Source organism: Carassius carassius, chromosome 12 (assembly GCF_963082965.1).
Source record: "Carassius carassius chromosome 12, fCarCar2.1, whole genome shotgun sequence".
Lineage (NCBI taxonomy): Eukaryota > Metazoa > Chordata > Actinopteri > Cypriniformes > Cyprinidae > Carassius > Carassius carassius.
Genome location: NC_081766.1, coordinates 23,995,341 through 24,023,310, shown reverse-complemented (window position 1 = coordinate 24,023,310; position 27,970 = coordinate 23,995,341). Strand labels below are relative to the sequence as shown.

Below are 27,970 nucleotides of genomic sequence, written 5' to 3'. Positions count from 1 at the left end.
ATTTCAAATCCTATCCTAATATAGAATATACTTATTCACAGAGATACAGAAGTTTATATTTTGTAATTCTCATGTAGACTGCATTGAGGGAAATACAACTGCAACCTTTGTGTCTTTTTTTTTTTTCCCAAAGGATATAAGGTACTAGCTCTTCTAGACCCCACTGATGAGGAACAAGATACGGCCGATATCTACATCCATGTGACGTACATCAAAAAATGGGATATCTGTGCGGGTGATGCCATCTTGAGGTCTCTTGGTGGTGAAATGACGACTCTCAAAGGAGAGCAGATTGATTACTCTGGGAAAGAGGGAAATAAGGGCGGCCTGCTGGCAAGCATTAAAACTGACCATGAGGCATTGGTGAAAAGACTTCCACCATGGGAGGAGAACAAACAATAATAAATCACTGCCCAGTCCTGTCCCTAACACTCTCATTTTCTTCAGTAACACACAGTTGTGTAGACATATGAGGAAATAAAGAAAAACTTGCAACTGATCCAACATAAGTGAAATGTGTAATTATACCTGTATGAGTCTGAAACCTGTTACAGGTTATAAACAAAGCAAGTGTGCCTTTGGAATGGTTCATTAGCTATGTATTTTGTGACACATTTATAGAATATTTAAGTGGAAATTAAGTAAAAAGTGCAGCATCAAATCATGAGGTCACCTTCATTTTAATCATTAAAGAGCAGGTCATATCGGAGGTGTAAATTTTGTCTTAACAGTGTGGGGAGGGGGGTTTTAAAGGGGACTCAAATAATACAGCTACTACTATTAGCATAGCAACTCCACCCAATTGCTACTAAAAACTAGCCCAATCACATTTCGAGGGGGGTTCCCCTGTAAAAATTCACATTCCACAGGCTAAATATCTTTACGTGATGTGACAGCAGTTTTATTGCATTAATTTTATTTATTTGAGGTGTAAATAGACAATGTAAACACACTAACTAGCGGAAGTGTTTGTGGGCAGGTCAGAGTGTTCGTATTTCACGGGTAGGCAGAGATTATGCAAATGTATTACCTTGTGACGTATATAGGTAACCGGCAGAAGATTTGAAAATATGATGACTCAATGCGGTACAGAGTCAACTCTTTATTTTGAGGGACATTGTCTTTATTTATCATGCACTTTTTTGATAAACACCTTTGCAGACTTTACATTGAAAGATAACTACGTTTGTAAATATTTCAAAAACCCATATGGACCTGCTCTTTAATATATTGAGGTGAACCAGTAGCTTTATTTTATTTTATTTCATTTCATGTTTGTTTTTTGAGAGTGTTGTTTCCAAAATTGCTGGTTTAAATGGTTTTGGGTAAAGATTTAACTGTGAATCCAGAGATAACTTGAATGACATCACTGTACATAGCACTGTTTCTCATAAATAACTAACTGTTCCCCTTGGTGACGTGTTTTCAGTTCTGTGTATCAGATCTCAATTTGTACTGTTATACCCTGATACCTGAATTGCTGTATGATTAGACTACATAGGTTTAAGCACCACATGCAAATAAAAATATATAATACAATGTTAACAACATATGTTAAGATCAAAGTCTTATTTTGTTTCTAAAGTAAAATTGGATTTAATGGAGTAGCTATCACTGGGTGAATCAATCATAACCACCATCCCCGTTCCTCAAAAAAAAAACTTTAGTTCTATATTAATATTAACATATACATATACAGTCGTGGCCAAAAGTTTTGAGAATTACATAAATATTAGTTTTCAAAAAGTTTGCTGCTAAACTGTTTTTAGATCTTTGTTTCAGTTGTTTCTGTGATGTACTGAAATATAATTACAAGCACTTCATACGTTTCAAAGGCTTTTATCGACAATTACATGACATTTATGCAAAGAGTCAGTATTTGCAGTGTTGGCCCTTCTTTTTCAGGACCTCTGCAATTCGACTGGGCATGCTCTCAATCAACTTCTGGGCCAAATCCTGACTGATAGCAACCCATTCTTTCATAATCACTTCTTGGAGTTTGTCAGAATTAGTGGGGTTTTGTTTGTCCACCCACCTCTTGAGGATTGACCACAAGTTCTCAATGGGATTAAGATCTGGGGAGTTTCCAAGCCATGGACCCAAAATTTCAACATTCTGGTCCCCGAGCCACTTAGTTATCACTTTTGCCTTATGGCATGGTGCTCCATCGTCCTGGAAAAAGCATTGTTCTTCACCAAACTGTTGTTGGATTGTTGGAAGAAGTTGCTGTTGGAGGGTGTTTTGGTACCATTCTTTATTCATGGCTGTGTTTTTGGGCAGAATTGTGAGTGAGCCCACTCCCTTGGATGAGAAGCAACCCCACACATGAATGGTGTCAGGATGCTTTACTGTTGGAATGACACAGGACTGATGGTAGCGCTTACCTTTTCTTCTCCAGAGAAGCCTTTTTCCAGATGCCCCAAACAATCGGAAAGGGGCTTCATTGGAGAATATGACTTTGTCCCAGTCCTCAGCAGTCCATTCACTATACATTCTGCAGAAGATCAATCTGTCCCTGATGTTTTTTTTTGGAGAGAAGTGGCTTCTTTGCTGCCCTTCTTGACACCAGACCATCTTCCAAAAGTCTTCGCCTCACTGTGCATGCAGATGCGTGCTCACCTGCCTGCTGCCACTTCTGAGCAAGCTCTGCACTGGTGGCACTCCGATCCCGCATCTAAATCCTCTTTAGGAGATGATCCTGGCACTTCCTGGACTTTCTTGGACGCCCTGAAGCCTTCTTTACAAGAATTGAACTTCTTTCCTTGAAGTTCTTGATGCTCCTATAAATTGTTGATTTAGGTGCAATCTTAGTAGCCACAATATCCTTGCCTGTGAAGCCATTTTTATGCAACACAATGTTTCTTTGCAGGTCACCATGGTTAACAATGGAAGAACAATGATTTCAAGTATCACCCTCCTTTTAACATGTCAAGTCTGCCATTCTAACCCAATCAGCCTGACATAATGATCTCCAGCCTTGTGCTCGTCAACATTCTCACCTGAGTTAACAAGACGATTACTGAAATGATCTCAGCAGGTCCTTTAATGACAGCAATGAAATGCAGCGGAAAGGTTTTTTTGGGATTAAGTTCATTTTCATGGCAAAGAAGGACTATGCAATTCATCTGATCACTCTTCATAACATTCTGGAGTATATGCAAATTGCTATTATAAAAACTTTTCCAATTTCCAATATGTATGTAATTCTCAAAACTTTTGGCCACGACTATACATAAATACAAATTTAAACATGCATATATATATATATATATATATATATATATATATATATATATATATATATATATATATATATATATATACACACACACACACACTAACCAACCGTGGGCCTTGCATTTGCCCTTTTAAAGATCTTGGCTGAGATTTGAGGCATGTAATTTGGCTTTACATTGATAGACATCTTCATTCTGCTTTTAATAAATTAAGGTGGCTTTATGAAGAGTGAACCTTAATTGTTTGTGGTGTAATAGCATACACAGCTGTGAACAGGGTTTATTCTAAATATATAGGTGCATCTGAGAAAAAAAAAAAATTATATCATGGAAAGGTTCTTTATTTTTTGTAAAAAAAAAAAAAAAAAAAAAACATTTCTTATATTCTAGATTCATTGCACAAAAACTGAAATATATATATACAGGTCCTTCTAAAAAATTAGCATATTGTGATAAAGTTCATTATTTTCCATAATGTAATGATAAAAATTAAACTTTCATATATTTTAGATTCATTGCACACCAACTGAAATATTTCAGGTCTTTTATTGTTTTAATACTGATGATTTTGGCATACAGCTCATGAAAACCCAAAATGCCTGTCTCAAAAAATTAGCATATTTCATCCGACCAATAAAAGAAAAGTGTTTTTAATACAAAAAAAGTCAACCTTCAAATAATTATGTTCAGTTATGCACTCAATACTTGGTCGGGAATCCTTTTGCAGAAATGAATGCTTCAATGCGGCGTGGCATGGAGGCAATCAGCCTGTGGCACTGCTGAGGTGTTATGGAGGCCCAGGATGCTTCGATAGCGGCCTTAAGCTCATCCAGAGTGTTGGGTCTTGCGTCTCTCAACTTTCTCTTCATAATATCCCACAGATTCTCTATGGGGTTCAGGTCAGGAGAGTTGGCAGGCCAATTGAGCACAGTAATACCATGGTCAGTAAACCATTTACCAGTGGTTTTGGCACTGTGAGCAGGTGCCAGGTTGTGCTGAAAAATGAAATCTTCAGCTCCATAAAGCTTTTCAGCAGATGGAAGCATGAAGTGCTCCAAAATCTCCTGATAGCTAGCAGCATTGACCCTGCCCTTGATAAAACACAGTGGACCAACACCAGCAGCTGACATGGCACCCCAGACCATCACTGACTGTGGGTACTTGACACTGGACTTCAGGTATTTTGGCATTTCCTTCTCCCCAGTCTTCCTCCAGACTCTGGCACCATGATTTCCGAATGACATGCAAAATTTGTCCAAAAGTCCAGTGCTGCTTCTCTGTAGCCCAGGTCAGGCGCTTCTGCCGCTGTTTCTGGTTCAAAAGTGGCTTGACCTGGGGAATGCGGCACATGTAGCCCATTTCCTGCACACGCCTGTGCACGGTGGCTCTGGATGTTTCTACTCCAGACTCAGTCTACTGCTTCCGTAGGTCCCCCAAGGTCTGGAATCGGTCCTTCTCCACAATCTTCCTCAGGGTCCGGTCACCTCTTCTTGTTGTGCAGCGTTTTTTGCCACACTTTTTCCTTCCCACAGACTTCCCACTGAGGTGCCTTGATACAGCACTCTGGGAACAGCCTGTTCGTTCAGAAATTTCTTTCTGTGTCTTACCCTCTCGCTTGAGGGTGTCAATGATGGCCTTCTGGTCAGCAGTCTTACCCATGATTGCGGTTTTGAGTAATGAACCAGGCTGGGAGTTTTTAAAAGCCTCAGGAATCTTTTGCAGGTGTTTAGAGTTAATTAGTTGATTCAGATGATTAGGTTAATAGCTTGTTTAGAGAACCTTTTCATGATATGCTAATTTTTTGAGATAGGAATTTTGGGTTTTCATGAGCTGTATGCCAAAATCATCAGTATTAAAACAATAAAAGACCTGAAAAATTTCAGTTGGTGTGCAATGAATCTAAAATATATGAAAGTTTAATTTTTATCATTACATTATGGAAAATAATGAACTTTATCACAATATGCTAATTTTTTGAGAAGGACCTGTATATATATATAATATTTTATCAAAGATCAATCAAGAAAAAAAAAGATTTACAAAACAGAAATGTTCAAGATCTCCAAAGCAGGTTTAATTATGCACTCAATACTTGGTTGGGACTCCTTTTTGACAAATTGCTGCTTCAATGCGGTGTGGCATGGAGCCAATCAGCCTGTGTCACTGCTGAGGTGTTATTGAAGCCCAGGTTGCTTTGATAGGAGCCTTCAGCTCCTCTGTATTGTTTGTCAGATGTTTGTCAGATGAATTCTCTGTGAGGTTCAGGTAAGGTGAGTTGGCTGGCCAATCAAGCACAGTAATATCATGGTCAGCAAACTGCTTGGAAGTGGTTTTGGCACTGTGAGCAGGTGCTAAAGTCCTGCTGCAAAAATGAATCAGTATCTCCATAAAGCTTGTCAGCAGATGGAAGCATAAAGTGCTCCAAAATCATCTCCTGGTAGATGGCTGCATTGACTTTGGCCTTGATAAAACACAATGGACAAACACCAGCCGACGTCACGGCACCCCAAATCATCACTGACTTTGGAAACTTCACACTGGACTTTGGATTCTTTGCCTCTCCAGTCTTCCTCCAGACTCCAGACCTTCATTTCCAAATGAAATGCTAAATTAACTTCTATCTAAAAAAAGGACTTTGGACCACTGAGCAACAGTCCAGTTCTTCTTGTGAAGCTCTCCCAAGTTCTTGAATCGGCTTATCCTGACAATTTTCCCAAGGCTGTGGTCATCCCTGTTGCTTGTGCCCCTTTTCCTACCACACTTGTTCGTTTCAGTAAACTTTCTATGAGTATATTTTGATACATCACTCTGTGAACAGCCAGCCCTTTCAGTAATGACCTTCTGTGGCTTACCCTCCTTGTGGAAGGTGTTGATGATTGTCTTCTGGACAACTGTCAAGTCAGTAGACTTTCCCATAATTTTGGTTGCATGTTCTAAATGAGCACAAGAGGAGTACAAACACTGCTATTGTTGGGAGACACTGCTCAGCTAACCTAGAGTTTCTCATGGTTAAATGTAGACCTTTTTATCTGCTGCAGGAATTCACTTTCACTATTATTACTGCAGTCCATATTCCACTGGATGCTAATGCCAAGCTTGCTTTGAACTAACTTCACGCGGCCATTAGTAAACAACAGACTGCTCACCCGGAGGCTGCTTTTATTGTTGCGGGAACAAAACTTTAGATCATGTTTACACAAACATTGATGGAGCTTTCATCGCGACCCCCCTCCCCACCTCGGAAAGTCTGATCACCTTCCTTTGTTTCTCACCCCTAAGAATTCACTCCTCATCAACCGTGTGAAGCCATTAGTGAGGACCATCAAAGTGTGGCCAACTGGAGTAGACTCTTTACTTCAGGACATATTTCAATACACATACTGGGGTATGTTTGCTTCTCAGGCTGCCTGTGGCTCTCACACTGACATTGATATCTATTGAGAGTGAGGAGTCACGTGCCGATTTGGGTTGATTTGGGCGGAGACTGAGCCAGTCAGCCATGACTGTAGGAGACGCTATCTGTTGCCAGGGGCAACACCTTCAGAACTCTACAGAGGCACGACTAAACATTCCAGAGCTCTTTCATTTTTGTGCATTTATTATTTCGGCGGGACAGAGAGGGATCTACGAATATGAGAAAGAAGAGGAAGAAAGTAAAGCAATGCAAAAAGATAAGGCGAAAGAAAAGGGACCTTACAGGAACAAGCTCACACCAAGCGCAAAACAGCGAAAAGCTCTCAGGCATCCAAAATATCGACCCATGCGAGCTACCTGCAGCGGAATGGCACAGAGACCTGAACCATTTTTCCTCCAAGCACATATATGGACATTGTGAATTATCTTGTTTTTGGTGTAAGTTACTACACAATGCAGGAGTTTAAGTCTTTGGAAAGTTACGAGGCTTTTTGCTGTGGCTGGGTGTAGGACTTGGCCATCTTCAAGTCTCCAGGTGATGAAAACAGCATTGTACGGGTCAAGGTTAGTTTCTTCATATCTGTTTTAGTGTGTTGTAATTACATTGCATTTAGCATACACTTCTTGACCAAAATGACAACGTAACTAACTGTGATTGTTTCGTAAACACTAGATGTTCAATGTACACAAACGTTTCCAACATGTTTTGATGTAGGCTAAAGCTGTGTATGTTTAGGTATTTAGATGTAATTTGATTTTAGCCTTATGACACATACTGTACCAGGTTGTTGGGGGCTGCAAAGTGGACAAACCAGTTCTGGGTTGACTAGGGTAGTTAAATGTGTGTTGGCAAGATGTAAATGTCCTGGTGTAGCGTATCAGACCCGAACCAGACAGATTAAAGAGTCGATCAGGACTGTGGTTGAAACACCAGCCGAATTCCTCAGAAAGGCAACAGGAGGTTGTAAATCATTCCTAGTGCCACAAGTCAGAAGTAAGATAACCAACCAATCAACTCTTTCACAGAACAGCTTTCAACATTAACACCACTAGAACAATTATTGACCATTTCAATTCGGAGAAGAGATTGTCAAATTTGGGGCAAGTAATCAAGATACAACGCAGGTCAGCACATGTAAACCCATGAGAGTAATAAACAAGATCCTTGGATTGACTTCCCCCTCACCTAGCAGAACCAGTCTGAAATTCCTAAGGGGGCCTTTTAACCTCTGGTCCCCACAGAACATCTTTTGTCAGAGAATGGCATAAGAACTGTCTTTTATTGAAGGCCGGTTTACCTAATTAATGCAGGCTAAAAATCCTTTAACGGATTGGATATTAAAAGCATATTAGTATTTTATGTGTAAGCCAGGTTAAAGAGATGGGTCTTTAATATAGATTTAAACTGCAAGAGTGTGTCTGCCTCCCGAACAATGTTAGGTAGGTTATTCCAGAGTTTATCTGCCAAATAGGAAAAGGATCTGCCGCCCGCAGTTGATTTTGATATTCTAGGTATTATCAAATTATCAAGTTTTGAGAACGTAGCGGACGTAGAGGATTATAATGTAAAAGGAGCTCATTCAAATACTGAGTTGCTAAACCATTCAGGGCTTTATAAGTAATAAACAATATTTTAAAATCTATACGATGTTTGATAGGGGGCCAGTGCAGTGTTGACAGGACTGGGCTAATATGGTCATACTTCCTGGTTCTAGTAAGAACTTTTGCTGCTGCATTTTGGACTAGCTGTAGTTTGTTTACTAAGCGTGCAGAACAACCACCCAATAAAGCATTACAATAATCTAACCTTAAGGTCATAAATGCATGGATTAGCATTTCTGCATTTGACATGGAGAGCATAGGCCATAATTTAGATATATTTTTGAGATGGAAAAATGCAGTTTTACAAGTGCTAGAAACGTGGCTTTCTAAGGAAAGATTGCGATCAAATAGCACACCTAGGTTCCTAACTGATGACGAAGAATTGACAGAGCAACCATCAAGTCTTAGACAGAGTTCTAGGTTATTACAAGCAGAGTTTTTAGGTCCTATAATTAACACCTCTGTTTTTTCAGAATTTAGCAGTAAGAAATTACTCGTCATCCAGATTTTTATATCGACTATGCATTCCATTATTTTTTCAAATTGGTGTGTTTCACCGGGCCACGAAGAAATATAGAGCTGAGTATCATCAGCAAGCTAACACCATGTTTCCTGATGATATCTCCCAAGGGTAACATATAAAGCGTGAAGAGTAGCGGCCCTAGTACTGAGCCTTGAGGTACTCCATACTGCACTTGTGATCGATATGATACATCTTCATTGACTGCTACAAACTGATGGCGGTCATATAAGTACGATTTAAACCATGCTAATGCACTTCCATTAATGCCAACAAAGTGTTCAAGTCTATGCAAAAGAATGTTGTGGTCAATTGTGTCAAACGCAGCACTAAGATTCAATAAAACTAATAGAGAGATACACCCACGATCAGATGATAAAAGCAGATCATTTGTAACTCTAAGGAGAGCAGTCTCAGTACTTTCCTGACTGGAAATCCTCACATATACAATTTTTCTCTAAGAACGAATATAATTGTGAGGATACCACCTCTTCTAGTATCTTGGAAAGAAAAGGGAGATTCGAGATTGGTCTATAATTAACTAGTTCTTTGGGGTCAAATGCAGAGACACTATTAAATGCACAGACACTATTTAACTGAACAGAGATGACATAACTGAATCCAATGATGAACTGCCTTTAACTATCATTTTTGCATTATTGACACTGTTTTCCTAATGAATGTTGTTCAGTTGCTTTGACGCAATATATTTTGTTTAAAGCGCTATATAAATAAAGGTGACTTTGACTTTGACTTTGATTTGTGTTTTTTTTGATGAGAGGCTTAATAACAGCCAGTTTGAAGGTTTTGGGTACATATCCTAATGACAATGAGGAATTAATAATAGTCAGAAGAGGATCTATGACTTCAGGAACCACCTCTTTTAGGAGCTTAGATGGTATAGGGTCTAACATACATGTTGTTGGTTTAGATGATTTAACAAGTTTATACAATTCTTCCTCTCCTATAGTAGAGAATGAGTGGAACTGTTCCTCAGGGGGTCTATAGTGCACTGTCTGATGCGATACTGTAGCTGACGGCTGAATGGTTGCAATTTTATCTCTAATAGTATCGAATTTAGAAGTAAAGTAGTTCAAGTCATGTTGGGAAATGTCAACACTTGTTGAGGCTTTATTTTTCGTTAATTTAGCCACTGTATTGAATAAATACCTGGGGTTATGTTTGTTTTCTTCTAAAAGAGAAGAAAAGTAATCGGATCTAGCAGTTTTTAATGCTTTTCTGTAGGATAGGTTACTTTCCCACCAAGCAATACGAAATACCTCTAGTTTTGTTTTCCTCCAGCTGCGCTCCATTTTTCGGGCTGCCCTCTTTAGGGTGCGAGTATGCTCATTATACCATGGTGTCAAACTGTTTTCCTTAACCTTCCTTAAGCGTAAAGGAGCAACTGTATTTAAAGTGCTAGAAAAGAGAGAGTCCATAGTTTCTGTTACATTTTTGTAACTGTCCATAGTTTCTGTTACACAATTGCTGTTGATCTTCTCCAAACTGATTTGTTGTCTGTTTGTTTTCTTACTGACTATTATTGGAGCAATATCATCAATAACATTCTTAACTTTTGAGTTGAAGGAATCAAGGAGAATATCAACAGAGTCTGCAGAAATGCTTGGTGTTAAAGATATAGCCTCCATAAATAGTACACTTGTGTTCTCGTTAATGCATCTCCTTCTTACAGAAACCGGTCTAGATTCATTTGTAGCAGAGATCAAAATATCAAAGAAAATACAGAAGTGATCAGATAGTGCTATGTCCTTAATAACAATGGATGAAATGTTTAGAACCCTACTGATGATTAAAGCTAGAGTGTGTCCACCTTTGGGTGTGGGTCCATGCACATACTGAGTCAAGTCAAAAGTGTTTAGAACCATTATCATTAGGGCCCGAGCACCGATGGTGTGAGGACCCTCTTGGAATTGCTCCGTTTATTATTATTATTATTATTATTATTATTAGGGCCCGAGCACCGATGGTGTGAGGACCCTCTTGGAATTGCTCCGTTTATTATTATTATTATTATTATTAGGGCCCGAGCACCGATGGTGTGAGGACCCTCTTGGAATTGCTCCGTTTATTATTATTATTGTTATTATTATTATTATTCTTCTCTAAGATGAATCGCAATTTTGAGAGCCTAAACATGCTCAAAGTCATGAAACTTTGCACACACCTCAGAACTGGCGAAAATTTACGTCTGATATGGGTTTCAGAAGTGGGTGTGGCAAAATGGCTCGACAGCGCCACCTATACACGTTCAACGGTGTGCGCCTCGAGCTACGTTTCACGTACATGTATGAAAATTGGTATACACATGTATCTCTCCAATACCTACAAAAAAGTCTCTTGGAGCAAAATCCGAAACCCAACAGGAAGTCGGTTATTTTTAATTTTATGAGCAAATTTTGTGTCATTTTTGTCATTTCCATGCGTTGTATTTTAACGAACTCCTCCTAGAGATTAATTCAGATCAACACCAAAGTTGGTATGCCTAATCTAAAGGCCTTTGCGATGTTAAATTGCGAAGATTTTGAGTTTTCGTTAAAGGGCGTGTCCGTGGCGGCCTGGCGAATTTCGATGATTCGCCATGAAAAATGAAGTTGCTATAACTCAGACATACAATGTCCAATCTGCCCCAAACTTCACATGTTTGATGAGACTCCGAACCTGAAAAGATTGACATGCCCATATTCAGTTATAGTCATAGCGCCACCTATAGGCAACAGGAAGTGACATATTTTACACTTCGACAGACTACTCCTAGAAATCTTTTGACATCAATGTCTTTTTTATAGTCAGTATAATCTAAAGGCCTGTGCAATGTTAAATTGTGAAGATCTTGAGTTTTCGTTAAGGGGCGTGTCCATGGCGCCGTGACAAAATTCAAAGTCTCGCCATGGGAATAAAAGATGTTATAACTCAGGCATAAAATGTCCGATCTTCCCCAAACTTCACATGTGTGATAAAAGTCCTGGCCTGAACAGATCTGACGGCCAATATTCCATCGGGTGTGGCAAAATGGCTCGATAGCGCCACCTATACACTTTCAACGGAGTGCACCTCGAGCTATGTTTCACGTACATGTACAAAAATTGGTACACACATGTAACACACCAATACCTACAAAAAAGTATCTTGGTACGAAATCCTAATCCCAACAGGAAGTCGATTATTTAGAATTTTCCCTGCAAAATTGGTGTTGTTTTTGCCATTTTCAGGGGTTGTACTTTAACGAACTCCTCCTAGAGATTTATTCAGATGAACACCAAACTTGGTCAGTGTAATCTAAAGCCCTTTGCGATGTTAAATTGCGAAGGACTTGAGGTTTCGTTAAAGGGCGTGTCCATGGTGGCCTGACAAATTTCGATGTTTCGCCATGAAAAAGGAAGTTGCTGTAACTCAGACATACAATGTCCAATCTGCCCCAAACTTCACATGTTGGATAAGACTCTTGACCTGAACAGATCTACATGCCAATATTCAGTTATAGTCATAGCGCCACCTATTGGCAACAGGAAATGAAATATTTTACACTTCGACAAACTACTCCTAGAAATTTTATGACATCAATGTTATTTTTGTGGTCAGTCTAATCTAAAGACCTGTGTGATGTTTAGTTGTGAAGATCTTGAGTTTTCGTTAAAAGGCGTGTCCATGGCGCCGTGACGAAGTTCGATGTGTCGCCATGGGAATAAAAGTTGTTATAACTCAGGCATAAAATGTCCGATCTTGCCCAAACTTCACATGTGTGATAAGGGTCCTGGCCTGAACAGATCTGAAGGCCAATATTCCATTGGGTGTTGCAAAATGGCTCGATAGCGCCACCTATACACTTTCAACTGAGTGCATATACACTTTCAACGGAGTGCGCCTCAAGCTATGTTTCACGTACATGTACAAAAATCGGTACACACATGTAACACACCAATATCTACGAAAAAGTCTCTTGGTACGAAATCCGAATCCAAATAGGAAGTCAGTTATTTAGAATGTTCTCTGCAAAATTGGTGTTGTTTTTGGCATTTTCAGGGGTTGTACTTTAACGAAATCCTCCTAGAGATTTATTCAGATCAACATCAAACTTGGTCAGTTAAATTTAAAGGCCTTTGCGAAGTTAAATTGGGAAGATCTTGAGATTTCGTTAAAGGGAGTGTCCATGGCGGCCTGCCAAATTTCGATGTTTCGCCATTAAAAAGGAAGTTGCTGTAACTCAGACATACAATGTCCAATCTGCCCCAAACTTTGCATGTTAGATAAGACTTCTGCCCTTAACAGATCTACATGCCCATATTCAATTATAGTCATAGCGCCACCTGCTGGCAACAGGAAGTGACATATTTTACGCTGAGACAAACTACTCCTAGAGATTTTTTGACATTAATGTATTTTTGTGGTCAGTCTAATCTAAAGGCCTGTGTAATGTTAAATTGTGGCAATCTTGAGTTTTTGTTAAAGAGCGTGTCCATGGCAAAAATGACAAAATTGTATGTCTCGCCACAGCAAGAGAAGTTGTTGTAACTCAGGCATAAAATGTTTGATCTTCCCCAAACTTCACATGTTCGATAAGAGTGCAGCCCTGAACACATCTGAAGGCCAATATTCCATTATAATGATAGCGCCAACTGCTGGCAACAGGAAGATTGGAACATATATGGAATAAACATTGATATATTCTACTTAAATTTATGAGTTTAAATGCATATTTCTCACCGTTCACCTATTTACTAAAGCCACTCGCTGCCGGTGAGACCGGGTGCGAGGGCCCGTTCATCGCTGCTTGCAGCTTTAATTTCTTTTGTTGTTTTGTTTTCTGCATTGTCTATGTGAATATTAAAATCCCCTGCAACAGCAAAACAGTCAAACTCTGAGGAAATCATTGATAACATTCCTGTGACCTCTTCAACAAAGGCTGGAGAGTATTTTGGAGGCCTGTAAATAATAATAAACAATGCGTGTAGCACCTTTCAGCACAATCCCTAGATATTCAAAAGACAAGTACTGACCAAATGACACTTGCTTGTCTATAAATGCATCTTTAAATAGAGCAGCTACACCTCCACCTCTCCTAGCAGTCCTGCAGACAGTCATGTAAGTGAAGTTAGGAGGGGCTGCTTCATTGAGGATTGTTGCATTGGAGGTGTCTTCTAGCCATGTTTCGTTCAGAAACATAAAATCCAGATTGTTTGTGGTTATAAAGTCATTGATTAGAAATTATTTGTTTTTTTAGTGAGCGAATGTTTTAACCCCTGTGCATTGTTCAAATTTACTACCCTTTCGTTATGTTCTGGATGAAAACATCCACTCAATTAAACTGCTGTAAAAATGTGTCAGATTCATATGTTTTCTCAATTTTTTTGCATAAATCTGTTAATCAACTTCAGTCCTGATCAAAACTACCAATTTTTTTTTTTAATGCTAGATTTTAACTCTTTAATTGCCAAGTTCATAAATGATGTCACTGATTTGGGGGGAAAAACACACAAAATGACTTATTTTCAATATAAAAGTAATTGTGGCTGGATTTTTTTTTTTAGTTTTTATAACAGTCTTGGGCATGTCAAAGATTAGTAGCAACATTGGCTTCGATGCATTTTTAGTTTTTGTGCAGCATTAGATTTAAAATTTTTCTCCCTAATTTGTTGTTGGTGGCTGTTTTTGCCCCATTGACTTCCATTATAATGACATTTTTTGATTGCAAAGCCATGACAACATATAATCATGCATTCTTGATTGTTTGTGGTTTTCCCTTTTGGGAAGAGGTAACATTTTTTATTTTTACAGTTGATCACTGGGTCACTAGGGACCATTAACCCTTTAGATAGGCCTGTGCAAAAAAAGGCTTAGTTTCTGGCTTGTATATGGAGTTATATGGAGTATAACAGCAAATTATAGTGTTTGTGTGTGTGTGAGATTCTTGTTTGTTGGTGGGTTCCCTGTTGGGAAGAGGTAAAATTTTGTTATTTTTACAGTTGATCACTAGGTGGGACCATTAACCCTTTAGATAGGCCTGTGCAAAAAAAGAGCTTAGTTTCTGACTTGTATATGAAGCTATATGTAGTATAACAGCATATTATATTGTGTGTGTATGTGTGTGTGTGTGTGAGAAAGAAAGAGAGAGAGAGTGTGTGAGAGAGACCTTTGCGCACTTACCTTGATGTATTTGAGAAAATCAAAATGTACACCTCAGCTCTCAGAACTACATGGAGTAAAAAAAGTGTATTTCTGCACCTGCTGCCTTTTGATGGTGGTGATAAGTATAGACTAAACAAAAGCATAGTACGTGGATTTAAACACTTGCATGCCATCGTGCTGGTCATTTAATGGTGAGAAGAGCAGCAAACAACACAAGAAAGGGCTTGACTTGTACTGAAGTTTTAGAAATGATTATGCAGCTTGACCCCTCCAGCGAGCTGCAGCTTATTTGAAGTTGGTATTGCATTTTGGTTCATAATACATTGTTCATAAATTTGATGCAAAGTTGATTTTTTTACAGGATTTTAAGGTTTTAAACTGGCTTTACCATCAAGAAAAGATGAGCATTTCACACATAGACCATCCATACTTTTCACCATCAAAAGGCAGCAGGTGCATAAACACACTTATTTTTTTATTGTTTACTCCATGAAGTTCTGAGAGCATGAGGTGCATATTTGGGTTTTTTCAGATGCATCAAGGTAAGTGAACAAAGGTCTCTCTCACACCCTCTCTCTCTCTCTCTCTCTCTCTCTCCCTCTCTCTCTCTCTCTCTCCCCCTCTCTCTTACACACACACACACACACACACACACAAACACTATAATTTGCTAAAGGGTTAATGGTCTAAAGGGTTAATGGTCCCACCTAGTGATCAACTGTAAAAAAATAACAAATGTTACCTCTTCCCAACAGGGAACACCACCAACAATCAAGAATCTCACACACACACAAACACTATAATTTGCTGTTATACTCCATATACCTCCATATACAAGCCAGAAACTAAGCCTTTTTTTGCACAGGCCTATCTAAAGGGTTAATGGTCCCACCTAGTGATCAACTGTAAAAATAACAAATTTTTACCTCTTACCAAAAGGGAAAACAACAAACAATCAAGAATGCATGATTATATGGTGTCATGGCTTTGCAATCCAAAAATGTCATTATAATGGAAGACAATGGGGCAAAAACAGCCACCAACAACAAATGAGGGAGAAAAAATTTAAATCTAATGCTGCACAAAAACTAACAACGCATCAAAGCCAATCTTGTTACTAATCTTTGCAACCCCAAGACTGTGATAAAAGGTAAAAAAAATATCCAGTCCACAATCACTTTTTAAATTGAAAATATGTAATTTTGTGGGGGTTTTCCCAAATCAGTGACATCATTTATGAACTTGGTAATTAAAGAGTTAAAATCTTGGGAGAGAAAAAGCTTTGTGTTGCAAACTCGTGAGCTAAGTGAAAGTCATACTGGTGTTAACATAGCTCACGTGTTGAGAAATGCACTGAGTGAGTGGGAGCTAACGAGGCCACAAACAACCATTGCTTGTGTCACAGACAACGCGAGCAACATGGAAATTGCTGTGAGAGAGAGCGGTCTCCACCCTGGTGGTCAGGGCGACACAGTCAGCATTTTTCAGATACTCTTTCACGCTTTGTTTGGTTTCATTGTAAATTTCCGGGATTACCTTCTCTGAAAAATGTCCTCGACATGGCATCTTAAACTTGGGCTCCAGCACATTGAACATTTGGATGAATTTTCTGTTCTCTACCATGTTAAATGGAGCCATATAGTCTGCTATGAATTCGCCAATGAGCCTGGTTATCTGTTTGGCACGCAGACTTGACGGAGGTAGAGTTGGTGTCAGTGCTTGTTTCATGGTCAGCTGTCCCTTCGGTAGGCTCGTTTTCTCCGGGGCCGTCTTTACATTTTTATGGTGACGTTGAAGGTGGTGGTTCATGTTTGATGTGTTGGATGTGGTGTACGGAATGACAGCATGGCATAGCTTACACAGTCTTAGTCTTGTCAGTTACTCTATTGCCGTCTTTGTCTTTTTTAATTAGAAAGCCAAAATAATGCCAGACTTATGACTTGTATCGAGGAGGAGCGTCCTCAATTTCGACCTCATTTGACTCCATGGTCGGCTGTTTGGGGGCCTAATATTTGTTAGCTCGCTGCAGTGTTGTTGTTGCAACATGCGCTGTCTTGACGTGATGACGTACCGCACCGTTTTGTTTGTTTGTTTATTTTATTTGAACATGTAAATAAAATATAAAAAAAATAAAAATAAAAATGTATATACATACAGACATGTATACATATATAAAATTAAAATAACAGCCAAATTAAGTCCGTTCCCCGGATATAATTTTTTTTTCATTTAGTTTTTTTACCCTGCTTGATCAGCAGATGGTGCTGCCAGCCTGCCACCATAGACTGCATGTCTGCCCCATATACATACACACACATATAATACACTAAATTATTTATATATACTACGCAAATCATGCAGCAGTGCCATCTATCTTTATTTCGCAATCCATTTTTTTCGACCTCGATGCGTTTCGTCACGTTTTGTATCGCGATATTTTGTCAAACGATATTTCCTCCCATCCCTAGACCCGACACATATCACTATGTGCTGCTATCAGTTGTTTTTGGTTCACCTTCAGCAGATAGAGGGTTTGGGCCCTGGCGTTGTGGCAGCGGTCGGAGAGCTCTCACAGGAGCAGGGTCCACAGGCTTTGTTGGTTGCGGGGCCCGTCAGTTTTTTTGTTGATATCTGTGGGCTTGCAGCAAATGAGTGAGAAAGTTTAGTCCCAGCATACACCAATTCCTCCATTTTCTGTGAAAAGCACAGAAGTGGAGATGCTGGAGAGAGGGAAATGTGTCTGGTGGGATGGGCTGTGTCTCTGGAGTTTCCGGTGGCTGTGATATGTTGTCCTGGCTTCCCTGGCTGTTTTCCAGAAAGTCATCCTTGGGTGCTGAATCTTGTAGCTGTTTTGATACATCACAGTCTGTCTGTGAGGAGCTCTGTGGGCTGGGCTCAGCCGGGATGGTGTCCATCAGCAGTGCTTGTTTTGGCTGCGTGGTGTTATCAGTGTCCTTCTGGGATATGTCAAACACATGATTACTCAGACCCAGTGTTTGTGTGCTGAATGGATTGACACACACGGCTGAAGGATGTCGGAGGGGAAAGTAGATATAGTCCTTAAGCTTCTGGAGTCGATTAACGCGGATACACGTTTTGAGTCATTTTCTCCTGATAACCCCGAAAAGAAGTTAAATTGCACTTTCAGTTTTAATCATACAGATAAGAGCAATACATCAATCGAATCTGTAAAGGGTCTACTTTTTTCATACAGACATAATAACAACAAAACTTTGTGCACTTATAAAATAAAGATAACAAACAAGGTGTGCTGTCTGTTTTTTTGTAGAAAATAAGATTGTTAAAAGGATTTCTGAAGGATTGTGTGACTGGAGTAAGGATGCCAAAATATGTGTTTGAAATTCAGCTTTGATTGTTCTAATAAACTGTTTAACTGCTCCCCCAAGTGGATATTAAATTATGTTGTGGGATAATTAAATATATTCTTAATAAACTACAAACATAAAATTATATACATTTATTTTGTTCTCACATTCTTTCTTGTAACACCTCCCTCTCAGTGGCACAGCTGACTGAGAGGCTCATTATGCAGCTCATTTTGCAGGCCTTTGTCTATGGAAGCATATGAGTAGCAATATTCAATTTGGGATGTAATGTGCAAAATTACAATGCAATGACAATGCATTTCTGTATTTACATTTACATTTTCCAATACATTTGTGCAACGTTTGGTGCAAAATGAAAATTAAATTACATAATTTTCATTTGCCATTTCATACACCAGTTTTAATATGTAAAATGAATACTAATTTTAACGCTTTATAAGTTGCAAAATTAAAATTAAAATGTATTACAGAAATGATTAGATATGTCTAACATGTTCAAGCAAAAAATGTGGCAAAATTAGTATTTAAATGCTATTTTTCTTAAATGCATTAACACTCACAGTCAAGACACTTACGATTGCATTTTCATTCAATGTCCTGCAATGAATGTAGCAAAATTCAATGTGCACATTGAAAATGCATTCCGAAGGTCAAGAGACTCAAATCTCAAGAAGACGATTCAAGTGAGAGAACATGGACAAGACAGTTGGCCCGTGTATGTTTTGATCATTTCGGTTTAAGGCTTCAATATTTCATTCGCACTTGTGGGCGGAGCTGAAACGCTGCTTTCATCTGATTGGTCGAATCGCTCCACCTTCAGCTTGGTCTTTTCATTCTTTCAGGCAGAATAAGAGTCAGTGCGAGTGAAGCACTGTAATGTATGAAACTACACTCACTGTTAATAAGCCTTTCGCCGGCCCCTCCCCAAAAACGGCCATTGTCCAATCACACATCATAGCAACCGTTACTATGTGAGGCAGTTCCGACAAACTTTGACTCCAAGCAAGATGGTGAAGCGGTGCGCCCACAGCGTTTGTAAATCAGACACTAGAATAGAGCTGTAATCGGGTCTTAAAAGTTAGGCCCGACAGGACCCGAGCCCGACAGATTTCGGCCCGAGCCAGACAAGTACATTTTGATTTGACAGCTTTTTAAAAGCCCGAACCCGTTTACAGCCCGACATTATTCAAATGTACGTACGCACACAGCTCTTTTGCCTTTTGTCAAGAAGAGTCATTTATACATGTTTTAACATAATTTATACATGACTAACGTAATAGGCCACTTGGAAGTTTGAACAAAGAAATAAAATGAGTCCTCTGTGACATCGTAACATCTCAGAACTCTAAATAGCCCTAGGTATAGACTCATTTAGCCTATAAATAGGCCATCGCACCAATAAAAACGAGTCTTTCTTAAAAATTTTAATTAAGATAAATTCTAAATTAAGATGGGTATTTGGCAATAACGAAATTAATTAAGATAAAGACTCTGCCTTATTTGCTTTGCGATAGCATCTGAAATTTAATAAAAGAATAATGCCAACATTAGCCTATATAGGCTAGCCTATATGTCTACATTATGCATTTAAGACTCAATTAGTATTTAGTTATCATTTTTAAAACCTCGCAATAGAAAATAATAGACCATAACATATGAAAGAGAACTTTCCCGGCAGTGCAAGAGCATGACTGGTACACAAGGCTGTGCTGGTTGCATTTGAGGTAACGTTACAGGTCATGGTGTTTCTTAGATTTCGCTTTTTTTCCCTCCACGGCATACTGTAACCCCTTTTGCCTCGATCTGGAGGACCGCGAGGAGGTATTACTCCATAAAAGGTCACTGACACGCACGGGTATACCTCTTCCCGTCATGGCAATCTGTTGCGCTGGTCGTGTTTGACCATTTGTTTGTCGGAAGTAGCAACAGTAACTAAGGGGGGCAGGGCTCGGCAAAAGGCTAATTAGCATAATATTTGAATCAGATGTAGCTGGGCACATAATTCATGCTGCTGCGACTTGCAAGAGACCCGGTTAAATTATTTCTAGGTTGTATATACTGTATTGTATAAATATTGTCCCACTGATAAAAACAGTGCAAATAGTTGTCTATTTGGATAACAACTGTCTCCTTGGATAACAGTGAAGTGGAAATAAATATAGTTAAATTTATGAAATAAAATTAAATAGGATTTTTTGGGAAGGTAAGTCTGGCCAGTTAAATTAAATTATTTCTAGGTTATAGTATTGTATAAATATTGTCCCACTGATAAAAACAGTGCAAATAGTTCAATCTCCTTGGATAACAGTGAAGTGGAAATAAATATAGTTAAATTTATGAAATAAAATTAAATAGGATTTTTTTGGGAAGGTAAGTCTGGCCAGTTATACAGCAACGCGAGTCAGGCGAGTCTGAAGATCTGAGCTGAATTTGGTGAAACATTAAAGTTCTAGTCTGTGTCAATTACTCTCATAATAAATAATAATAATAATGTTACCCGTATTTTTCGGTATAAGTTGCATCAGTCCAAAAATACATCATGACGAGGAAAAAAACATATATAAGTCGCACTGAACTATAAGTCTCATTTATTCAGAACCAAGAGAAAACATTACCGTCTACAGCCGCGAGAGGGCGCTTTGGGGTAGGCTACAGGAGCACTGAGCAGCACAGAGCTAATTTTACTATTTTTATTTAGAAATGTAACTATATTAATTTTTAAAATTATTTATTAATGTCACACACACATACCTAGTGCCTTATGACTTAAAATATGAAAGTGGTAAATGTAACAGACATGGAACTGTTCAGCCTATTATTGATTTTTATTTCCACTTCACTTTTATCCAAAGAGAGAGAACTATTTGCACTGTATTTATCAGTGGGACAATATTCATACAATACTACAACCTAGAAATAATTTGCAGGTCTCAGCAGCACGAATTATGTGCCCAGCTACATCTGATTCAAATATTATGCTACTTAAATGTGAGCGGTGGTTTCAGACATTACAGTGCTTCACTCGCACTGACTCTTATTCTGCCTGAAAGAATGAAAAGACCAAGCTGAAGGTGGAGCGATTCGACCAATCAGATGAAAGCAGCGTTTCAGCTCCACCCACAAGTGCGAATGAAATATTGAAGCCATAAACCGAAATAATCAAAATGTACATGGACCAACTGTCTTGTCCAAGTTCTCTCACTTGAATCCTCTAATTGAGATTTGAGTCTCTTGACCTTCTGCAAGCCCCACCTTGTTCACGCAGTGATTGACATGGCACGAGGGGGCGGAGACGTGATCGGCTCGGAATGCATTTTCAATGTGCACATTGAATTTTGCTACATTCATTGCAGGACACTGAATGAAAATGCAATCGTAAGTCTTGACTGTGAGTGTTAATGCATTTAAGAAAAATAGCATTTAAATGATAATTTTGCCACAGTTTTTGCTTGAACATGTTAGACATCTAATCATTTCTGTAATACATTTTCATTTTGCAACTTATAAAGCATTAAAATTAGTATTCATTTTACATATTAAAACTGGTGTATGAAATGGCAAATGAAAATTATGTAATTTAATTTTCATTTTCATTTTGCACCAAACGTTGCACAAATGTATTGGAAAATGTAAATGTAAATACAGAAATGCATTGTCATTTTACATATCGCATTGTCATTTTGCATATTACATCCCAAATTGAATATTGCTACCCATATGCTTCCATATTTGTCTTCTCAGGTGTAAATCACAATGATATTCATGATAGTTAACGCCTACTCGCATATGACTTTTACCAACAAAAAGTGTCTTAGAAAATTTAAATCAATATATTGTTTTCTGTGAGTGAGTAAACAAGATGATTTTCACATAATTTAGAAAGAAAAATTCTAGGCTACAAGCTCCAGTTCTCAAAAATCCCGGGAACCAATGTTCTGTATGTGTTTTATTTAACATTTTTAGTTTTTCACTAACCACGCATAACTTTTTTTCTCTAAAATACAATCATGTACATGCTGCTCACATATTATTATAGCCCAGTTTGAGCTGATTACAGTGAGATTAGACTTTAGCCATTTAGATATTTATAAGAAACTGAAAAAAGCACAAATGTCAGGGCATGACAAAACTTCTCCAGGCCCCAAAATTACCCTTAGACTCCAGAGGGTTAAACACTCTAGCACCAAGTTTGTTTGGGTGGAGGCTATCCGGTTTAACCTGTTAGCCAGCACCCCCCATTATGGGACTCACAGCTGAAAGTGCTCTACCTAACTTATAATTGTAACAATTTCCTACTTCAGTGTGTTACAAACATAATTTTGGTGTCTTTGGAAAGAAGACCCTTTGGGCTTTACTTTTTATCAACCAGATTTGATAATGCTCAAAAATATAAAAAGTTATAGACACTGAAGTGCATTGAATTTTTTTTTACCACACTTAAAACATTTTTTTTTAGATATAAAAATACATGAAATGAGTCCTGGAGCAATCTAGAAAAGTAATGGGTAGATTATCATGAGAAATGAGACTCCTGCAAATATTTTTGAGACTATGTCTAGACCCATCACCCCCCAAATATACAAAAATATATTTCCCAATAGTTTTGAAGGCTTCTACAAACTATTTAGTCAGTAAACATACCACTGCATAGTTTTTTTTTTTCAATTATAAAACACTAGACAGAAACTTAGACATCATATAAGTGATTTATTTGAGCAATAGAAAAATACAATAAGAATAATCTGAGTAAGAAAAATAAGAATATTAAGAAAAATAAAAAAAGATTTAACTTTGTTTGCCAATTACAGAAAATCCTGAGATTGCTAGAAATGCATCATTTACAATGAATTACGATGCAAATAAGTGCTGATGTGCTGATGGCCACTTATACAGATGGTAATAACACACATGCGCCATATAGTAAATAATCCACTCTCTCTATTCATATAGACGCGTTCACTTTAATAACCATGATCATACAATAATAGCGAGCTGATTTGGGCTGATTTTGCACTCAAACAGATGGTAATCATGCAGATACATTCACATTCAACATAAAACACACTCTCACATATATAAAAACTGTTGAAAAATAAAAAACAAAAAAAAGGCGATTGCTATAAGTTCCGCCTCCATCAGCTGACAGGTGTGTCAGAGCGCGTCACGAGGGAGCGCCAAAATTCAAATATACTATCTTTCACCTATTTTTCATTCATTCATTTTTCCGGTGGATCCTCTCATTCTGTTTGTGACACTGTACACTGCAAAACCATGCCGTTTCTTAACTACAAAGACGCAGTTTCTGACCGTGACTTATTCCATAACGGACACAAACGGTTCTGTCGCTGAAGAACTGAAACGTAAACAAAGGAATTATGATCCATATTACAACATTATTGCTTCGTTGGACTAAACGTGCTTCATGAGATGTCATTCAGTGGACCCTTACCTTTCCAACTAAACTGGGATTTACAGCTGTGGATGTGTTTATGACTCGTTATTACGACAGATCTGGTATGTACAGCATTTCCATTGCTCATGTTTTTATGTGTACTGCTTACACAAATGTAGCAAATACAGTCTTTATAAGATTTCCATTGAAAAACAGCGATCTGTTGTCGATGCTTGAGGCTTAGATCTTTATAATGATACATAGATTGTCAAGATTAAATTTGTCCCGTTTCATTTAATCTATTAATAACAATATTAATAAACACTGACACGTGCGAGTTTAGGGGCTTTCAGGACGAGGGCGTTGGGGTGCTGGCTAAGAGGTTAAAAAATTTGTCTATGGCCCCAGAAAAGATTGAAGTTGTCAATGAAATTCACTCCTTTTATATTACAAGATCTTTGTAGCCATGTGTTCAGCCCAAGCAACCGTGAAAACATATTTGATTTACATATTCCTTGTTCATATCACAGAGTTGTTGTAGTCCTGCTACGGATGTTTCTGATAATAGAGTCACCCACTATCAGAGTCCTGGGCTCGGCTGCGTTCTGAGGTGAATGCCGCTGTCTGCTCGTCCTTGAGCCCCTGTTAGTAGCGATGTTAGCTGCTGGCTGATCTGATCCATGTTTAATCACATTTGGGGATTCCTCACCCACATTCATTAATGCTTCAAATCTGTTTTCAAGATGTATAGGGGGTGGTAGAATGCCAGTATTTACAAGCCTTGTCATAGTCCTATCTGGGGTAGAGGAAGCTACGGCAGCAATACGAGAAACTCGTGACAATCTGATGTCTCGTGTTCCTTTGGGTCTCGCTCCCTGTTTGTGCCATCGATTAGTGTGGCGATCAGTTTCGGCTTGTTCCTCTACACTTGGTATAAACTGTTGAGATTCAGAAGATTCATGGGACTGACCGGCTGTATGCTGAGGGGGTCCATGATGACAGTCTGCTGAGTGTTCCGCCTGTTTTGGAAGTCCAGCAAGTAACTTTGTTTCAAGAATCACAATCCTTTGTAGAAGTTTGCAGCAGTTTATGCAACCAGTAGATCCAACAGGAGGCATTTTCTCTCTCTTCTGTTTGAATGTAGGCTGTTGTTATCCCGTCTCTGGAATGTAAGTTTTCTTTTTGTAGTATTAATCCAGTCCCAAAGAGTTTTTAGTTTTAGCGTTTGTGCCAAAAATCTGTTGTTTGAGCACTGTGCTGAGAAAAGTACAGAAATAAGAAGCAAAGCGCAGAGCAGTAAGCTAGAACGTCCGAACGGTAGCAAAGCTGGAAGCACGCCAGTTAATGAATGCTAACACGCTGCAGGTGCGCTGCACTCTCAGATTTAGAATAAAAGTGAACAATCAAATTAATCAGATTAGATTGATAGATAATATCAGAAATATGGTGGGAAATAAGTTATATTTTATCACTTTAAACAACAGAGAGTAATAGTAAGATAGAGATTATACAGAAAAACAAAGCTACATGGAGATACAATCACAAATTAGCAGCAAGGCAAGCAGGAAGCAGGAATAACACTGTCCAACAGTGACATCCACAGGTAGGGGTAGGTGTTTCTCCTCCCTGTTCTTGACTTTTATAATTTATACAGATATCTGTTATTTATGCCAATAAAATAAATGACAACCACATTAGAATAAGATATTACCTTATTTATTACTTATATTAGCACTTCATCATTAAATCAAGTATATACACAAGTATATATATATATACATACAACACACAGTGTTGGGGAAAGTTACTTTTAAAGTAATGCATTACAATATTGTGTTACTCCCTTAAAAAGTAACTTATTACGTTACTTATTTACTTTTTATGAAAAGTAATGCATTACATTCCTTTTGCATTACTTTTACGTTACTTTTTAAATATGAGCAGGGCTTGATTGTTTTTAACACAAGTTATATTTATAGGAAATGTAAAATCCCTTCAATACCAAAAAGTGTACTGAATAAACCTCAGGCTAAAGGAAAAGTAAATTATGGGAAAAATATGGGAAAGTCTACTGACTTGACAGTTGTCCAGAAGACAATCATCAACACTCTCCACAAGGAGGGTGAGCCACATATACAATATATATGTTCATGAGGTAGATTGCCTGGGGGAAGAAACTTTTCTTGTGCCTGGCTGTCCTGGTATTTGGTCAGATGGCAAAAGTACAAAAAGGGGATAACTTGGATGTGAGGGATCTAGAGCGATTTTCTGAGCCCCTTTCCTCACTCTGGGTGTATACAGTTGTTAAAGGGTGGGCAGGGGAGCACCAGTAAAGCTTTCAGCAGTCCGAACCATTCTCTGTAGTCTTCTCATGTCTGATTTTGTAGCTGAACAAAACCAGACGGTTATTGAAGTGCTCAGGACAGACTCAGTGATGGCTGAGTAGAACTTTTTCAGCAGTTCCTGTGGCAGGTTACTTCCTCAGCTGGCGAAGGAACTACAACCTTTGTTGGGCCTTTTTAATGGTGTTAAAATGTTATGTTATGTTATGTCGTTGTCCCACTTCAGGTCCTGAGAGATGGTGGTTACCAGGAATCTGAATGACTCCACTACCACTAGAGTTCTGTCTATGATGGTGAATGGGGGGAGTGCAGAGGTGTTTCTCCTGAAGTCCACCATCATCTCCACTGTTTTGAGCATGTTCAGCTCCAGGTTGTTAAGACAGCCAGCTGCTCAACCTCTTGTCTGTAAGCAGACTCATCACCGTCCTGGGTGAGACAGATGACTGTAGTGTCGCCTGCAAACTTCAGGAGATTTACAGAGGGTTGTTTAGAGGTGTAGTCGTTGGTGTAAGGGAGAAGAGCAGTGGGGAGAGAACACATCCCTGAGGGGCACCGGTGTTGTTTGAGGAGCTGTTTGACATAAATTCCCCAATCTCCCTAGCTGTTGCCTATCCGTCAGAAAGCTGGTGATCCACTGACAGATAGAGTTAGGATCAGAGAGCTGGTTCAGTTTGGTCTGGAGGGCTGTTGGGATAATGGTGTTGAAAGCCGAACTAAAGTCCACAAACAGGATTCTCACATAAGTCGCTGTTTTGTCCAGACATTGCAGGATGAAGTGCAGTCCCATGTTTACTGCATCATACACGGACCTGTTTGCTCGGTTAGAAAACTACAGGGGGTCCAGTGAGGGTCCAAGTGATGTCCTTCAGATAAGCCAGAACCAGTTTTTCAAACTTTTTCATGATGACAGATGTTAGACCCACATGTCTGTAGTCGTTAAGTCCTGTTATCTTGGGTTTCTTTGGAACAGGGATGATGGTCCTTTTAGCCTCTAATCTCTTTATTCAATGTATTCCTGGCCTGATTGTACAAGACTCTGTCCCCATTTCTGTATGCATTCTCTTTGGCCTGATGAAGATGTCTCAGTTTTGATGGCTTATCATTGTTGAATGTTAAATTAGTCCTGGTAGGACTGCCTAAATCCTCACAAAAACTAATATTGGATGTTACAGTCGCTGTGAGTTTGTCCAGATCAGTGGTAGTAGCTTCAAAAACACTAAAATCAGTGAGGTCGAAACAGGCTTTTAAAGCACACTCTGTTTCGTTGGTCCATCTCTTTACAGTCTTTATTATAGGTTTAGCAGATTTAAGTTTTTGCCTGTAGGTTGGTATAAGATGAACCAAGCAGTGATCAGACATCCCTAAAGCTGCTCGTGGGAACAGAATGATATGCATTGTTTATTGGCTGTTGGACAGTGTTTTCTCTACTTCCTGTTGGCCTTCTGTAGCAAATCGTAGCTCCGTGTAGCTGTTTTTATTTTATTTTTTCTCTAGAATATTTATCTTACTATCACTCTCTGTTTTTTTTAAAGTGGTAAAATATAACTTAATTCACACCATATTTCTGATATTATCGATCAATCTTATCAGATTAACTTTGATCGTTCACTTTTATTTTATATCCGTGAGTGCAGTACACCTGCAAAGCATTAGCACTCGTTAGCTTGTGTTACATATTCATGTATTTGTGATTTGTTGTTTTAAGTTTTGATCTGTTTTTCCTCTAGAGGGCGAGTGTGTTCTGTCTTTGTTTTATTAGGGACTGATTGCCGGCACCTGTGGATGCTGTATGTTTGGCATAAGAAGTCCGAGCAGCCAGATCTGTGCGGCGGGGAGGGTGTTCGGCGGCGGTTCTGTGTGCTCTCCTGTTGTGTCTAAACCCAGTTCATTTTCCTATTGTTATGTCCTTATTATTGTCGTAATAAATCCCCTATGGTACGAGCTGTGTTGTCCATGTCCTCTCTTGTGTTATG

The 27,970-nt window shown here is 38.7% G+C and overlaps 1 protein-coding gene and 1 long non-coding RNA gene across 2 annotated transcripts in view; one reads left to right on the top strand and one right to left on the bottom strand.

Moving 5' to 3' along the window:
- The window catches only part of bpnt2 (3'(2'), 5'-bisphosphate nucleotidase 2), a 93,229-nt gene extending 91,689 nt beyond the window's left edge, over nucleotides 1-1,540 (top strand). Inside the window, exon 5 of the mRNA XM_059563933.1 lies at nucleotides 134-1,540. Within this exon, the coding sequence (XP_059419916.1) occupies nucleotides 134-402 (269 nt within the window). The 3' untranslated portion in view covers nucleotides 403-1,540. The remainder of the gene's footprint in view (nucleotides 1-133) is intronic.
- The window catches only part of LOC132155123 (uncharacterized), a 771,383-nt gene that overhangs the window by 717,099 nt on the left and 26,314 nt on the right, over nucleotides 1-27,970 (bottom strand). The window lies entirely within an intron of this gene.